The 17,955-nt window shown below is 32.6% G+C and overlaps 1 protein-coding gene across 7 annotated transcripts in view; it reads left to right on the top strand.

Moving 5' to 3' along the window:
- The window catches only part of LOC132756016 (trichohyalin-like), a 37,446-nt gene extending 20,965 nt beyond the window's left edge, over positions 1-16,481 (top strand). For 3 of the 7 annotated variants that reach the window (XM_060746964.1, XM_060746961.1, XM_060746968.1), the window contains 9 exons: positions 377-599; positions 1,526-1,616; positions 2,054-2,215; positions 2,839-2,983; positions 5,766-5,915; positions 9,245-9,562; positions 12,837-13,918; positions 14,283-14,369; positions 14,747-16,481. In XM_060746964.1, the coding sequence (XP_060602947.1) occupies positions 377-599; positions 1,526-1,616; positions 2,054-2,215; positions 2,839-2,983; positions 5,766-5,915; positions 9,245-9,562; positions 12,837-13,918; positions 14,283-14,369; positions 14,747-14,827 (2,339 nt within the window). In that variant the 3' untranslated portion in view covers positions 14,828-16,481. Of the gene's footprint in view, positions 1-376; positions 600-1,525; positions 1,617-2,053; positions 2,216-2,838; positions 2,984-4,048; positions 4,076-5,765; positions 5,916-8,191; positions 8,216-9,244; positions 9,563-12,836; positions 13,919-14,282; positions 14,370-14,746 lie in introns of all 7 variants that reach the window. The other 4 variants (XM_060746966.1, XM_060746962.1, XM_060746965.1 and 1 more) reach the window with 4 other exon arrangements.
- The last annotated feature ends 1,474 nt before the right edge of the window (positions 16,482-17,955 follow it).

The following is a 17,955-nucleotide window of genomic DNA, read 5'->3' as shown; positions in this document are numbered from 1 at the left end:
GTCTGTATCGTATATCAGACACAAAACAGGATGGTTCAATATAGCTTTATCGCATTCATAAAAAATACGCTCACAATCACAGACTCAACAGTGACTGATATATAAATATACATGCAGAGGCTAACCAGTACACAAAGGGGGGCTTATAAATACAAGGATCTGATTGGCCACTACAGAAGGTACTTGCATGAAGATGTGTCAAAGGAACATTTTGTTTTGGGTGCAATTACATAACAGTACTATCGTTTTTAAGAGAGAAAATTTCAAAATAAAGTGCAGACCATGGACTGCACAGACATTCCAGCTGATTTTGGTCTGCACTGGTCGCATGGGTATATTCAGTTGCCAAGCTGATGGTTTTATTGTTATATTCCAGAGAAACAGATTGAGGAGAAGAAACAACAGGAGTTAAGACAAAATAATCACAAAGACGAGTCAACGTGGGCGGATAAATTTAGTCAGCACCAGCCCGCACCTTTCCCGGAGCAACCAAGGGAGATTGGACAGGGAGATAAGTTAAACACAAGTATAGATCATGTAACTGGGTTACTGGATACTGGTCGTGTACATAGTGCCCCGGAAGGAGATCCCGATGAGCAGTATATATAATTTTATTTTCATATATATTATAATAAATTTAATTGGTAGAAAATAACGATCTTACACCAGCTGTGTGTATAGGCCGGAATGTAAAGCTCAAAGGTAACTGTTTACTGCAGTAATGAGACTCTGCCAAGTTTCCGCTAAACAGTTACCCGAGAGCTGGATATTCCTGTCTGTGATGACAGTCGGTGTCCTTAACAAATTATGAAATTAATATTTTCATTTAGTACATTTTTCTTATAGAAGCTTACAAATTTACTTCACTCATAATGGCAAAATGACATCACTCTACAAAGCTTATTTATTTATAAAAGGCACAGGGAATGATGACATTTAAAGCATTAGACTTGTCTTACACTGAGAGGTTTTCTAGCAATTGAGAAACAGTAGATAATTTTGTCTGATATGAAAGGCAATTTTAGGATTGTATTGTTTGGCCATATTGACATCATAGATGAATGATAACTTATAATAAAATGATAATATTCAGTTACCAGTTGCTAGACTAAATGGGGCTTATAGAATAAATAACTGCTATGGGTTCAGATCTCTCCAGTGCCTGAAATAATGCATGGAGGGACATCTGAGGTATTTCTCCACTTGCAGTGCTGTACAAACGTAAATTATTCTAAGGATAAGGACAGTACTAGTATTTCATACATCAGTTTCCAAATTTTCATATATTTCTGAAGGAAAGAAACAAAATGGTGTATAAAAACCAAATGCTTAAGCTAATGCATACAAAATACTTAAGAATCATTAGATTTTCAGTAGAATGAGATATGCAGAGATTTTATTGTTAAAGATCATTTCACTACCAAATGATGATCACTGATTATACATGACCAAATATGGGTATCATTGTAAATTAATAAAACTATCAAAATGACTTTCATTAAAATACTTTTCCTTGGGTTTACAGTGCCTCCCATATCCGAGGCCAGAATGCACCCATTGACCCTGTCACAAAGAAGGAACTAGAGGATAAGCGTAGAAGATATTTAGAACATCAGGTGTGTAACACAAAAACTTCAGGAGTTGTAATTCAGGAGTTACATACAATACATGAACTTACTTTGTAATGAATTTGTTTAGTTTAGCTTAAAGATACACTCTTGAATATGTTCTTAGAAGCAACCAGTATTAAGCAATAAGTGTTCAGTTTTTTGCTTAAGGAAACAACTGTAACTGTTGAGTAACTTTGTAAACACCAGTAAAGCTGAAAAATGGGTGTTTGGCCACTGTGACTCAAAATTAAACCAAAAATTTACAGTTATGATAACAGCTTCTGATCCTTATATTCTAAAAATCATTCTAAAGTTTAGAATGATTAAATAAAAGCATTTGCAATACCAAGAATTCAACTGTAAATACTTTTTAAGATATATTTCCTATGATCAATACACACAATGTATATGATTTGAAAAGAAGTGTTGTGTGTATTATACAGGCTGCTGTAAAAGCCCAGGTAGAAGAGAAGGAGAATTTGAAGAGAATGGAGAGAGAAAGAAAAATGAAGGAAGATATGGAAGAGGAAAGGAAACTCAAACAGGAAAGAGAAGCTCTGCAGAAACAGTTTGATAATGAACAACAAAAACAGAAACAAAAAGAGGTAAACAATATATACACAAACTTCAGTAGAATGAAGGTAGGGAGGTATGAAGATTTACTGGAGCAAGCCTGGTCCTTTTTGTAAAACTGATGTTATACAGTATGAATTTTAAGTGATTTTGATCGTTCTGTTTACAATGATATAGCCAGAATTTGTTAACGAAAGCATTTTTAAAAAAAACAACATTTTTTTGCACTTTCTGATGATGACAAATTCTGTTTTCTGTTTTCAAACCCATATTTGATTTCTATGTGTGCCAAAACCTTCACACTTTTCTCATGAACCATTAAAATTGTTCAGTATAAACTTCTCATATCATCTCACAAGTTAACATGTTTCTCATGAACTATTACAGAAGTTCACTTGAAACTTAGAATATTTCTAATGAACTATTAAAGATGTACACTTGAAACTTAGAACATATCTTATTTACTATTACAGGTGCTAAATTGAAACTTCACACATGTCTAAAGTATAATAATTGTACACAGAAATTATTTATGTAATTTTTTTCCTTTTACAAACTTAGAAAATTTGTGTTACTACATAAATCGTTGAGAAAAAAGAAGCACAATGTCCATTTGTCAGCTCTTGTAACAGTAAATTATAAATTTATATTACAGCAACAACGACAGCAACAGGTAAATCAGCTTAAAGCAGCCATGGATGAGGCACAGGCCCAGGCCTTACAGGAGAAATATCAACGTAGGATGCAACACCTAGAGGCTGGTGGTCACGATACCAAAAAACTACGGGAACATCTTGAAGGTATATGTTTACACTGCAGGATCATCTTTATAAATGTTCCAGTTTCCAGACATTCAACCATCATATGAGCCGCGTCATGACAAAACCTACATAATGGGTTTGCGACCAGCATGGATCCAGACCAGCCTGCACATCCCCGCAGTCTGATCAGGATCCATGCTGTTCGCGATCAGTTTCTTTACTTGTTATAGGGTCTGTAAGCGAACAGCAGGCTGGTCTGGATCCATGCTGGTCGCAAACACATTATGTTGGTTTTGTCATGACACGGCTCAATTATTATATGTAATATCTGAAATTCTTAGAAATACATTGTTTTTTAAGATGGACAGATGCCTACTAGATTACACACCGATTTGGATAATTACCAAATAATTTTTTCAAAGGATTAATTTTCATGAATTTTGCTTTTACTTTGTTTTATTTTATTCAGTTCTTGATCACCTTTTTTTTCAAATATCATTAAGCTAACGTGAATGCAGTAAGATATCTAAGCCTAGATAGCAATTTTTCACTTTTGAGACCACCTGAAAAGTAAGGCCATTTTGATCAAGACCCATTATTAGTCTTATCTCATCAGATATTTTCAGTGTTAAATATTTTTAGACTTTTTTCATAATATGATATTATTCTATATGACATAATGCTTTAGTCATTTGTAACCGCTGCCTCGAACTACAGGGGAAAAGCATAAATTATGACTCATGGGTCCCAAAATCTTTGCTTAAGGCTGCCACTATGCTGTCACAGTGAGACAGTCACAGCAACCCCCCCCCCCCATATATGCCCACGTAAAGTGAGTGGGAATTGTCTCCTACTACTTTGGCATAAAAACGAAACCATCTTTACTCAAAATCAAAACCGCTTTTGTGTCTCAGCAGTGGGGGAATAATACTCAATGCTCATGTCAGTCCCTGTACTTCCCTAGGGTTTGGTCCGAGGGAGGTTGTTAGGGGCAGGCTTACAGTTGATTAGAGCATTACAAGTAAATGTCATTTTTTTCTAAACAGTCTTTTAGAACTGTTTCTATTTTTCCCACTTGCTTTATTCATCTCACACTTTTTCTAGCTCTTGATGTACATTTGGGAGGATCATGTAAGTTTGTATCAAAAATGAAAACAAAAGCTTAGTGTCAATGTATCATTTACCATGTACTTGTTTTGATATCATAATGTATCGTTTTGTTGGCCATACTCTCGTATTTATCTGTATTCGTTATAGTTCATAGTCCATATAATTATATGTATGAAGTTTTCATTTTACCAGATAGTATTGTACTATTTATTGCATGCTTTGTAGCATAATTTAACCAGTTATGGCACAGGTTGTATGTGTAATATGCTTTGATAATATTATGCCACTCCTATGGTTTATTTGAAATAGAAGCACAAAGGACATATATATGCATGGTAGATGTTTAGGACAAGTGGTTGTATAAATGTTTATCCTATGTCACATGACATGGTCAAATATTTGTATTTACCATGCACTGTTTATAAATAGGGCTTTTATATTACTTGTATAGTCTGTGTTACCAAGGCATATGTATCAATCCATTAGTTTGAAAAATTGTATTGAGAAAAAAAAACTCTCAATTAATGAAACAAATATGAAAAAAAAGAGTTTTTTTATGAAAGATAACGATCTTCATTAACACTGTGCTTTTTGCAGATCTTTTTGTAAACCCTGCAGAGCAATACTGAGCTATCATGACTCTCATGTTTCAAAAAATTATGGCTATCAATATTTTGTTTGAAATAAGTCTTAAGTGTACATGTCAGCAGATCTAACTGCACAAAACTACTTTTGACTGGTGAAATATTTTTGTTCAGTTCAGATTTGCCCCTCATCACCATGAGTTCGAATCATGTCAGAGGCTTTGGATTTTTTTTTCATGTAATGAAGCTTTCCAGCTGTCTAAAAGAAGGTTGGTGATTCTACTCAGATGGCCACTCATGTCTGAAATAATACAAGAGAGAGCACCTGAAGTCTTCCTCTACCAGGAAAAGCTTGAAAGTAGCCATATGATATAAATTACAATGTCTGTAAATCTCAACAAAACTGTAAAACAAACCATCATGTGTTACAGAGCATTACAATGTAAGGTATTTTTACAATTTTTCATTTATTTCCTGCTCCCCCCAAATTTGAGTGTTTCATCAGCCAAGATTTTAGAATATCAGTTTTTTTTTATCATGTAAAGTTCATGACTGTGAATATTTTTTTTTTTTCACCAATTGGAAAAAAAGAGTGATAAAATCAGCTGATTTACGTCCCATCATACATAACATATGCTTTTTATGGCTAACTTAACTTGTATGAAGGAATTGGAATTTGGCCTTTAACATTTAGCTGGAGTTGTGACACAGGTATTTGATTGTTACCAGCAACTGTGTTGTGACCAGTATATTTACATGTTCTTGCTTGCTTATGTAGCAACAATTGTCAGTGTATAACTACTGTCTTTAAATGTTTAAAAACATTTTCTTAGACTGAAGAGGGTCTGGAAAAATTTCAGAGAAAAAAAAATTCATTTTAGGTATTTTAGTGGGAACCAAAATATCACATAAAGACTGGAGAAGAGTATAAAAATTTAGTAGGTATGATAAAACAATTCCAATTTATAGGAAATATGAGGGAAAAGTAACACAAGTTTATCTCTCATGGGTAGTTGTCTCCTTTTCTTTCCTTATTAATAAAATCTTTTTTTTTTGTCATCTATATTAAGATATTTTAATATATTACCATTGGCACATCTTACAAACAAAAAAGATTACATTTAAAGGGGAGATAACAAGTAGAATAGAGCAGTTACACACCCGACGTGAACGTGACGTTGAACGTGCCCGTCAGCTTCTTGAGTTGCGGCACTGGGGCGTTACAATTGAGGAGGAGGAAGATCAGAATCAGTCTCGTTCTGAGCCACCCAGCGATGGTATTAACACAAAGGATGATGGGAATTTTTTTTTGATTTGGATCACTTTCTTATTCTATTTATTTTATTTTTTTCAAAAGAATAGTTATGATCTTCTTGCATAAAGAACGTGTTTGTTCGAGTGATGGGAATTTTTTATAATTTTTTTGGATCACTTTATGTGTATTTTTTAAAAAGAATATGATTTTCTTGCATAAAAAAACAAAACATGTTTGTTCCAGATTCTGAAATCTGCCATGTTTCTTTTTGAATTTATTTTTCGCTATTGACATTAATTTTTTTAACTTGTCACATTTTCTTGTCACATTTTCTTTTGCCCCTCACTACTGTTGGCTGAAATCTTGCCATGTATTTTGAATTCTTTCTTGTGAGGAAAACGGGTATCTAGCAAGCTTGATGGTCCTACTCTTGCACCTATTCTTGTTGGAAACAAGGTTAAGTGGGAAACCTGAGGTTTCCCTCAATTTACCAAGCTTGATGGTTGCCATATTATGATATGACCTTTACATTATTGGTGTGATTCTCAACCCCCTGATCTGCATCAACTCCCTCTGGAAAAATCTTGACTTTAATATACAATGTACACATACTCTAGGAGAATTATTTCTTCAGAAAAGGTTCAGAAAACAGGTTGTACCTTGTGTAGGCAGTCAAATTTGGGACAGACATGTTTTGTGTTACATTAATAATTTTGTAAAGTTTTATTTATTTAGAGTGGAGCAAACACTCACTGTGTAGTAGAATATTCAGTAAAATAGAGGATTTATTATTGTAAATTTCATAGAATACAAGTTTAATAATAGTAAATCATGAACAAATTGGTAACTATTTCTTTAAGCTTTTTTTCAGGATTTTCTTAGTATATCAGAATTTTCTATTGCAAACTATGTTAATTTATAAACCTTATAAATTATTCTGTAAACCCAGTAAAATAAAAAAATTTAGGAATATCATTGTAAATCTAAGCATGTTTATTTTAGTAAGCTTAACAAAAAAGGCCCAAAAAAGCATACAAACTTTTTAAAAGCTAACAAGCATTTTGTGAGAATGAAATCGGTGAAAAACTTCTAAATCACATTTCCTTGGTTTGCAGTATTAAACTATTTATTGATTTGAAAAAAAAGTATTGAATGAATGTAATTTTGATAAGATATATTCTTTTTTTTTAGAAAATTTTAACTTTCTAGCACTGGCTTTGTTTTTGAGAGGTTGCATTTGTTTTTATAGCAAAATAAAGACAATAAGGGTTTTTTTAAGAATTTTTTTTAAATAGAGAATTTTGTGGTTGCACACTCAGATTAGCTATATATATTTTTTTTTTATTAAACATTACATTTTTATTCAACATAATTTTAGCTCACTTATTCAAAGAATAGGGATAGCTATTGTAATCACCTCGATGTCAGCAACACACTTTGGTTTGAGAGTGCAAGTTGGTTTCTTCAAAACTACTGAAGGGAATGGGTTGAAACTTCACACACATATTCTTTGTGATTAAATTACATGATGGGCAAAGGTTTCATAACTCTGGGTTACCTTTTTACAGAGTTATGCCCATTTTCTGAGTTACTTTTTACAGAGTTATGCCCCTTTTCTTACTCAAACACAGGAAGATCAAAGGACCTGTCTTACGGACAGCTCTTTGTTTTAGGTGGTCATATTGTTCTTAGAATTATCAAATAATACTGGTATTTAACTCTTCTGTTTATACCTATTGTATTCTACTTTGTATAATTTATATCATAATACGGCACATTTGTAATGTTGCATTTCATTGGTTTTATCGTAATGTTTATATAGTTTTATATACACAACTGCTGTAAGTTTTTGAAGAAACTTCGTGTTTTTTTTTTTTTTTTCTAAAAAGGCAGTTTGCTGTATTATGAATTTGTTATAAAAGATTCTTGAGAGGTTATATGGCTGTATGTAAATGATTGTTTGCAATATTTTTAGGCCTTGGTTATATATAAAAACAACCTTTTATATATCTCTGATAAAGAGAGCAGTTGTGTAGCTAATGATTCTTTCATGATATTGATACAGTTAGTATGAGCAGTGGCCTAATGGTAAGGGTCCTTTTGCTTAGCTTAGCAATTTTGAGTATGAGCCCAACTGGTGGTAAAGAATGCATTTCATAAATTGTTACAGTACTGGCTACTCCAGGGAGCAGATGGAAAAAAATTTAGATATGCCAACAGTTTAGTTATACATGTATCTTTATTCTAGACTAGAAAAAAGAAATCACTTTTTTGATTGGTATTTTTATTTGTGGACAGCACGTTTTCACAAGAGGATATTTGGTATACTTTAACTAGGTTACAGTTATTTTCAAAGTTTCATTATTTTCATTAATATCATATACATGTATACAACAATACTACCAGTATTTCACACAATTGAAGTTTTATATTGCCACAACATCCAGAGAATTTAGATAATTTGAAACATTGAATCAAAATTGCAGAATTTACAGATAATATTTTATTGTTCCTGCCTGTTTAAGAGAATGAAAAATGTCATGTCGTAACGGACGAGTTCATGTCATTTCATTTTCATTAACTGGTCTTCAATTGGTATTAGACTATTAAAATTTAAAGCAGCTTGCCTCCAGATCCATATTTCTTTGAAATCGTTCAAAGTTTAAGGGATTTTCAGTTATAAAATATAAAAATCAAGCCACAAACAATATAGCGCCTGGTCAGACTATACGGTTACGAGCAGGCTGGCCTGGCTCTATACTGATGGCAAAGGCTGGTCACTCTCAGTTCCAGCAAGTTAAGAGTTAATATAATTCTGTTAATAAGATTATTTTTTGATACTTCTTTTTACTCATCTGGCGGCATGCAACTTTTACCCAATTACGAGAAACCGTAACCTTGTAGCAGTTAATACTGGTAGATAAAAATGTATATTTGTAAAAACAAATTTTTAGACTTTTTTTCTATATTTGTCAGAGTTAAAGTTATTTTATGATAATGTTCTTTTAAGAAAGAATTAGGTAGTCATTGTTTTATGCAGAAAGTTTTTATATTTGTTTTTTGTTTTTATGCATGCAGTATCATAAGTAGTATTACTACAGTATATATTTATTGTAAAAATTTTCATACAAAGTTATAAGGATATACTTTTATTGAAGAATTATCGTCATACTTTTGTAATTGTGATATTATAAAAATATATTTATTCTTATTGTCAGGTACTAGACTTAAATAAAAAAAAAAAAAGTTATCAATTTAAGATAACACAAAATTCATTGGGAATGTTGAGGGTTATCTAGTTGATTAGAGACTAATGAACTTGATTTGATATATGGTGAATTTTACTTTCAGCGAAGATCACACCTAGAGATGAAAACCAGTCTGCGTTGGACTCTTCGCACATTCCAGGGCTCGACCTCGGCACGGCAAGGAATTATCACCCAGCGCAGATGCAAACAACCCGTCGGGATCAGGCCCAGGGGAATTACAGTCAAGCTCAAACTCAGGGTCACTACAGTCATGCTCAGCATGAACCGTACACAGAGGATAGGGTATTGACGCCTAGTCGATTCAGGCACCCGTCCAAACCTTGGAGTGATCCGGGCTCCCCACGGCGGGAGTTCGGGACTCAAACTGGTAATCAGAATGACTCTGCCTCAGACTTAGATGGTGTGTATTATACTAGTGCTCTTACTGGACTAATATTTTATTTCCTATACTTTCTTAAGCCACCTAGTGAGCTAAGTATTGCTTGTGGTTATTAAACGTCCTACAACATCTTGCTTAAAGGAACTCCACTGAGGTTTATAAGCCTAAAATCATAAAATTTTAATTTTTCACATAGATAGACATGAGCGCTTAAAGCAGATATATAAATAAAATATAACCAGGAAATATACAATAAATACATTGAAAATCATATGTTTATGCTCTTCTCAGTCCAATTTGAGTGAAAAGCGTTTAAACGCTTTTCAATTTTGGGTCATTTTTCACTATAATAATAATTATTATGGAAAAACGGAGGGAGCTAATGATCTGAAATTTTGCACATACCTTATTAGTATAGATCTACATCAAATGGAGTAATAAACTCAAAAAATTAGTTCCAGTCCCGTCATGTCAAAAAACCTCAGTACTCCACTGAGGTTTTTTGACATGACGGGAAAACCTGGGAATTAAAAAAAAAAAGAAAAAAAAAAAGATTATTCTATTTTGTTCAACAGTATAGTTTCTTCATAATAAATAATTATTTGATGCTTGGTTTATACTAATTGCATTTAAGATCAGAGATGTTATTTTCTTAAGATGTTATTTTGTTAAGGACAAGTTGGATAGAATCATAAAATTTTTACTGCCACTTTAAATGTTATATGTGGGGAAGGTACCAGATATTTGTGGGGAGAAGGTCCGAACAGATATAGATTATGCTAGATAAAATGATAGCCTATTACCACATATTGTCCTGCACTGTGTTTAACTCATAGCCTACTTGAGGCAAATGCATCACCGATGCAACCAGTGCAGACCAAGATCAGCCAGCATGTTCATGCCATCTTGATCATGGTCTGCACTGTCCACTATTCAGTCAGTACATATTTTGAAATATTTTCTAAAAATAATAAATGGCTTTGTCTAAAATGAAAGATGGACTGGTCAATTTAAGATATTTAGCAGGTAATGGGTTAATATAGGTGCCAACAAAGCAGCGCTTTATTTTATTTATGTTTCTATTGGCAGTTTATAATGTTGCTTCTGTTTTGTTGTTTTGTATTTCTAGCTACGATCCTTAAATAGTGCAGAACATTAGCTTTTAATTTCTAGCATAAAATATAGACTAGTTTATCCAACAGATATATTGTCTATTTTGAGTTAAACTTGATGTAAGTCAGTGGAGATGAAAGGATAGGATTCCAGTGATTTTATGATGTACATGTATATTAGATATGATTTAGTATGACCTTTTCTAATGATAATTATAAGGTCATTTTTAATGAATTAAATTCATCCATCAGCATACTTTGTGCCAACTTATCATGGTAGGCCAATTGAGCATGGTCTGCAGTGTAAACTTTTTATGGCATTCTTCCTTTGTTTGTTGATGCCGGCATTAAATGATATTTAATATTTTGATAGCTAGCTGCAATATATTGACCTGTCAATGCTACCATTATATAGGGCTGGGTCAGCTGTTGTAATCATGCAGCCTGACCCAACTCTAAACTTTTGGCTTATCTAATATCAGCATATTTGTATTAAAATCGCCTCTCATTAACAATGGATAGTTCCAAAATTTACAGCAAGACAAAGTCCATTTTAGAAACTTAGGGTGGTTAGGACTAAAGGTTTTATTACATTAGTTGCATGTTAATTTTAGAAATGTACCGTAATAGAAGTATGGAAAGTAAATATATAGTATAATGTACTTCATATCTTAGCCTAGTTTTAGAACATCTGCTTCAATTCAGCTAAAAATAGAAATTTATAGTTACGGTAGATATGGGCTTTTAGCAAAAATTAATTGGCAGTGTTTCAGAATTGTTGATTTATATATTTTATTGATATCTTGTGTGCATTAATTCTTGTTTTTTTGTTTGAAGTTTTCTGATAATAATTCTGAAAATTAATTACCTCTTTGTAATAATTGTCCTAACTCACAGAAAGAACTCTTGTTTTTCTTACTTTTACTTTAACTCTACAAATCTGTTTGCATTGGCCATGACTTGCTCATGCTATCAGTATAAAATCAGGGCAGTTAAATTTGTCTTGCCTGTGGCCCTATATAAAAACCAGGTCAACTGATTTCATTTGGCCTGAGCCACCAGTATTAAGCATGGATTTGCATGTGCCACTAGTATTAATCCAGCCCAGCTTATTATGTTTTGCCTGTGCCACCGGTATAAAACCAGGCCAATTATGTATTGGCGGTGGCTGAATGATGCTCTGGTAAATTCGATGTGGCTTACTGCCATGATCCGGAGTGAAAACTACCAAGACCACCTTGTATTGGCAGTGTTACCAGTATAAAGCCAGGGAACGCTGCTTACCCATGCAATTTGAGTAGACTATTACTTTAAGTATAATTGCTGAAGTCAATTTTTGAAAAATGTTGAAACTAGAATTTCTTAAGTTAACAGCAGACATTTCCAAATTCAAACCTGGGCAAGTCATTAACACCAATGCAGCAGGGTGAAAGTCACAGACATTTGGGGATCAAACTTTAACCAAAACCACTAAATTTTACAGGGTGGAATTTGAAACTTTTCTTTTTCAAACCAGTTTAAAAAAGTTTTTTTCTTATGATTTTGATGATAAGTGTTTTGGTTTAAATTCACAGACAAAAAAAAATATATACATGGTTATAAAGGCATATTTAATGTTAGAACAGAGGTCAGAGGTTTGATGCAAGCCAAAAATGTCTGTGGAGGACAGTTAAGATATTAACATTTCATACATGGTGATGGTTATTAATCTTTATAATAGTTTTTTTTTAAAAAAACACTCTCAAAACTTTTACATTTACATTCAATTAACTTAGTTTCAGCAGTATAGTGGTGAACTATAACAATTATAGAAATTTCTGTTTTAAGATTTGTGTGTGATAAGATTTAACATGGCTTTATAATTATAATTTTTCCTTAGTGTTAGCATGAGGCGGATCCTTCAAATTTGATTTTAATATTGTAATTTTAATGGTTTTTGAGAAATTTGTATGTTTGGATAACTTCTAATTTGACTGTAAAAGATGTTAATGTGATACCATCAACTTGCTCATTCAGTTTTTGAAGTTGCTAACTTGTTTTTGAGGTACTAAAAGTAATATAGTTGGTGAATGAGTTACTAGTATTGTTAAATATAAAAAGATATAATTTACTTAGAATATTTTATCTTTAAAATGTTTTGAAATAAAATGTTCTAAAGTTTGAAATTTTTTTTAATTATATAGGAGATGATGTAACAAATCTGTTGAATCCCCGCCTACAACGTGATAACAGTGAAGTGAATATCCAGTACCGTTATGAGAAAGGTAAGAAAGTCAGGGTAATAAGTGCACCGAAAGAAGCCATTGAAAGGAGGTCAAGGCCACAGAAGAAACCACATCCACCCCCGTCTTACAGAGAGCATTCAAGTCCACATGAACACCATCATGAGGTCAAAGATAAAAGGGATATGGAGGAGGATAGAAGAAAAAAGAGGTTAGAGGTTCAACGCCGAAAAGGTCCGGTTAAACCGGGTAGCCGTCCGATGTGGGGTTACAAAAATCCAGAGAGTAAGAAACCGAAAAAACAGTCTGAGAGAGATCCATTTTTTGAGCAAAAAAAGCGGGAAAGTGAAATGAGGAGGTTAAAACGTGAGCAAAAACTTCTTGCCATGGTGGAAGCCAATAAACCTGTGATTCCCGATTATTATGTGCCTCCACCTAAATCCTCTCGTTCAAGGTCTCGGGATCAATCCCCGTTCTCAGATGTGGAAATGGCTAGTCCGCGTCAAGTACACCCAGGTCGTAGGACAAAGTCTCATTCTCCAAACAGATTGGTGCTACAAGGTGAAACTGACAATTATTATGGTCATGAAGATCATCACGGTCAAGGAGATCAGCGTGATAGAAGAACTGATAAGCGACGAAATCAAAGTAAATCTCCAACACCCAGAGGCAGGGCAGACTCCCCGCCTCAGGAGAGAGGTAAAACAAGAAATACCTCACCCCCTGTGCCTGCTCTTAGACATAGATCTGATAATCAAAACACAGATACAGACTCTAAAAATAAAAAAGGCGGGAAATATTGGGATTCTGATCCCCTAGAAGCCCCTATTCCAGATGGAGACTTTATCCCATTTACACGAACAATAGATGTTCTTGACCCAACAAAAGCTGAGGAACCAGTGCCTTTGTCAAGGGAAGCAACTCGTGTAGCAAATGCACGTAGAGCATATTACGAAGGGCTGCATCCAGAAAAATTTGGTAATCGTCAATATGTGTTTCAAGATAAGCACAGGGTGCTACCTGGTACAGAGAATGGAGGAAAGGTATTGATGATTTCTTTTAATATGTTCATTCTTTATGGTTTATGTAATTATTATGTATTTGAGATTTGAATTTTGTATTGATTTCATCTTTTCGTATTCAGAGAACTGATTAGAAAATTGTAGTAATAATTATTAAGATGCATGTTAACTTTGCTGATGTCTAAACACCATGTACATGTTTAAATGTTCAGGACTGCTAACACTGGTGCTAGTGGGTGTTTAAGGTAGATTCCTAACATTTACCTTTTCTGTCAAAAATTTTTTTTTAAATTAAATTATGTCTAATAAGTATTATAATCATATATGTAAATATCAACAGCTTGAATAAAAGACTTGTTGTTTGTTTTTTTTTTATTCTGTATAGAATCCACTGATGAACCCTAGTCTTGTGTTGGATCACCCAACTACCCGTCAAGATCAGATATTGGTGCAACTTTCAACACTTAAACAGGTATACCAGTATACATTTGGTGTACAATATTTTTTTTCTTTTCTCAATTCATTTTAGGTATATATATTTGAGCTTGAGTATGTAAACAGCTCTTATAACTTATATAAATCTTGCTTGAATGTGCTTTTGAATCATCATTATTATTTGTGGATTTTGTGGAATCCACAAATTTAAGATCCAGCAAAATTATGTTTTCTCTGTTCTGAGTTTATTTTGATTTTATTTCTTAAAAAAAAACGAATTTAATAACCCACTAATAGTCACTTATTCAGTGGGTATATATTTTGAATTTTTCCCTTAAAACGATGTATGGTGTTGCCAAGATATTTAGCATGGTAAGTGTTAACTTGTAAAAATATCTTTTACTTGTATTTTAGAGTTTAATGCAGAGACAGAGAGAATTGGAGACGTTTTCACCAACAGATTTAGAAAGAATGGATACAGAAATCAAAGTTTGATTACCATAGTGATGATATATTAAGTTAATGTGTGCTACACTTATATGAATGTCAATATCTCCCTTTCTTGTTTTGACAAAGACAAGGAAAAAATACAGTTTTTTTTATAAGATGGTTATGGCAGAGTTGGCTTTTTTTCTGTAATGAAATGTGTGAAATCTTGTATTAAAAAATGGGCGGGGGACATTTCTTGTCTTTGTGAAAATAAGAAGGAATATTGTCAAAGGTTTTGTTAGAATTCAACTGTACTCTGATGTTAAATATTATACTTTAACTATTTACACTTGTACAATCCAAACTGATCGGTCTTATTTATAATTTTAAAACAATGCTTATTTTACTCTGATATAATTTCCTAAAGAACGACCTAAAGGACAAAATTCAAAATACCAGTCCAACTGTGACAGCCCATGAAAAGTGGAGGCAAGTGCAAGCCATTGTCCATCCCAACTAGCACAGGCCTAAGCAGAATTCAACTTTAATAATTTTTTTCAATTGTGAAAATTTTATTTTAGAAAATGGTGAAAATTTTAGTTTAGGAACAAGGTTAGACTTCATAAACTGTTAACTCAGCTACATGGAAGATCATAATTATATAAGCTAGTTTTGCCCTTTATCTCCCATTCAAAATTGTAAAAAGGACTTGCAGTTTTGAGCATACATACTAGAAGTAACACTTCTGTAATGTAAATTGAATTTTGAAACTTTCGTCAATAAATTTTACAGAGTGTGACTACAAGAACATGAATGTAGGTTTGATAGCTTTTTCATGAAAAAATTGTTTATTAGCTGTACAGATGTTTATAGTTTGTAGATATGGTAGATATAGAAAGAATAAAGTTTGTACAGTGTATATATAAATGTTATTTATTTCTTGTGTATATATTTATATATACTACATGTATATATCTCTTTGAAAATTATATTTTCAAGTGTTAAGAAACATTAGTACGCCCTTTCTCTTATACGGTTGGTTGTTAAATTTGAGCTTTCTGATATCAAAATCCCCCTAAAATAACAATTTGTGTTACAGATTTAATTTAGAGCAGGTCCATTTTATACAAATTGATGTTGACACAGGAATTGATACACTTCTGTACATGATATTAATGCCATTAATAAATACTTCATATTGTTAATATATATTATAATTTTGTGATTATGGGTTTGTTTGCAATGTGGGTTTTTCCCATCTTATCCTTAGGGTACAAACAAACTTTCATGGTGCACTTATACTAACCATTGACAATAGAATTATTCAACCTGTTGCGGTTATTATTGATACTTTTTATCAAGTTGTAACTTCTAAAACGGGATAAGATGGGAAGATCCCAAACTTGCCAGATTTCGGAGTAATACTATTAATATGGCTTGGATATTTATGGTAACATGTTAATTCCATTCTAGATAGTGACATGTGAAGGTTGCATAAAATAAAATGCTTGGTCTTTTTTTGAATGTTTTAACATTCTAATATATAAGATATTATTGTGTAAAAACTCAAGTTATGTAGAAACCTTTATTATTAGAAATGTAACTATATTTATTTAAAACAGAATATAGATAGGCATTATTATATTGTTGTTGCTTTTTGTACAGAAAAAATATATGTAATGTTATAATACTGATGTTAGCTAGGGCAAGCAATCTGACTAAATTTTCTTCTTTTTTTTCTTGTAGGAGCATATTTAAGTCATTTTAACAGTTGTTCTCAACATAAAAAGGCCAGTTCCAAAATAAATTTTCATATAAAAATTTTTTATTTTTAAAAAAAAAAATCTTTTTTAATTTGTTTTATATATAAATTGGTTTGTTTGGGTTTGCAGATGTATCTTTAAGAGGAATGTAGATCAAATGGGAGACTTGTTTTTAAGATGTTTATGTTCTCATTTTGGGGGGTGATGTGAGTTGACTGAAGTTACAACCGTTTTTTATATAACACAGCACGGGGTTTTGGAGGCAGATTTCAAATGTTCAATAAGCTCAAATGTCTTCAGGGTAGCTAAATGTGACTGGATCAAATGCACAGCAGAATATTTGAAAAATAGCAGTTTCAGATTTTCTTCATGAATATCTTCTATAAAACTTCATGGATTTTCTTCAAATAAAGTGCATGCGCCCTACATAGAAAGCCATTTCCTAAGCTTTGTGAAGTTTCTCTGATTTTCTAAAATCTTTTCAGTAACTGATTCAGTCAATACAATGATTTTTTATTGCATGTATGCTGAATCAGTTGGGGAATAGGTTATGGAAAATGAGAGACTTCACAGTAACAGTCACTTTTATTTGAAGTAAATCTTTTCAGTCTTAAAAATGATAACAAAATACCTGAACTTAAGCTTTTTTATCAGAATTATTCGCCATGAAAGTTGTCCAAAATTTGCCACCCTAAGTATGCTGCATTGGTAATAACATGGTATGATACTTTTACCACTTTTGCGTAGCAAAATACAAATTTGTTTTGTTTGGATTTCAAATCAAATCAGTTTGAGGGAAAGATCCATGTACCATTCCATACATATATTTGTTCAGTAACAACCTTTCACTGAAACAGAACCACTGACCCAAATTTCCTAAGCTGGGAAGTGTACAACTTCACATGTTGGTGAGACGTGACAAAATTAAATTAAGTGGCCTTAACTTGGCATAAGAGAGAAAAAAACAACATGTTGATATACATGTATATATTTTTATTGTTATTTTTTTGAAAATAAGGTTTTAAAGCAACTGAACACAAAGCATTAGGATAACTACACTTAACAGACATAAAGAGCTGAAAGACCTCGTATGCAAAGCCCTTGAGGTGTGGGTTATTAAGGTAAAGTCCCATTTTTTTGTATGTAATGTAAATATCTAAATAGAAGGGGAAAAAAGGTGAATTATGTGACAGATTTGATAAGAAAAAATCTCAAGTGACAAAGTGGATTTCAACAACAACATATCATGAATGGTGTAACTACCAATTTATTAAACAACATTTTCATGCTAAATTCAACTCTTTATTATAACTTTGCCAGTTAGTAAACTAGATTGACCTGTTAGTAACTCGAGTTTTACTATTTAGTATTCACAGATGACAGGTTAATTTTCTAGCTACTGGGGGAAGATTTTTCATTTTCAAGATATTT

Source organism: Ruditapes philippinarum, unplaced genomic scaffold (assembly GCF_026571515.1).
Source record: "Ruditapes philippinarum isolate M1 unplaced genomic scaffold, ASM2657151v2 ctg1017_1_1_1_1, whole genome shotgun sequence".
NCBI classification, from domain to species: Eukaryota; Metazoa; Mollusca; class Bivalvia; order Venerida; family Veneridae; genus Ruditapes; species Ruditapes philippinarum.
This window is presented reverse-complemented; position numbering and strand designations above follow the sequence as displayed.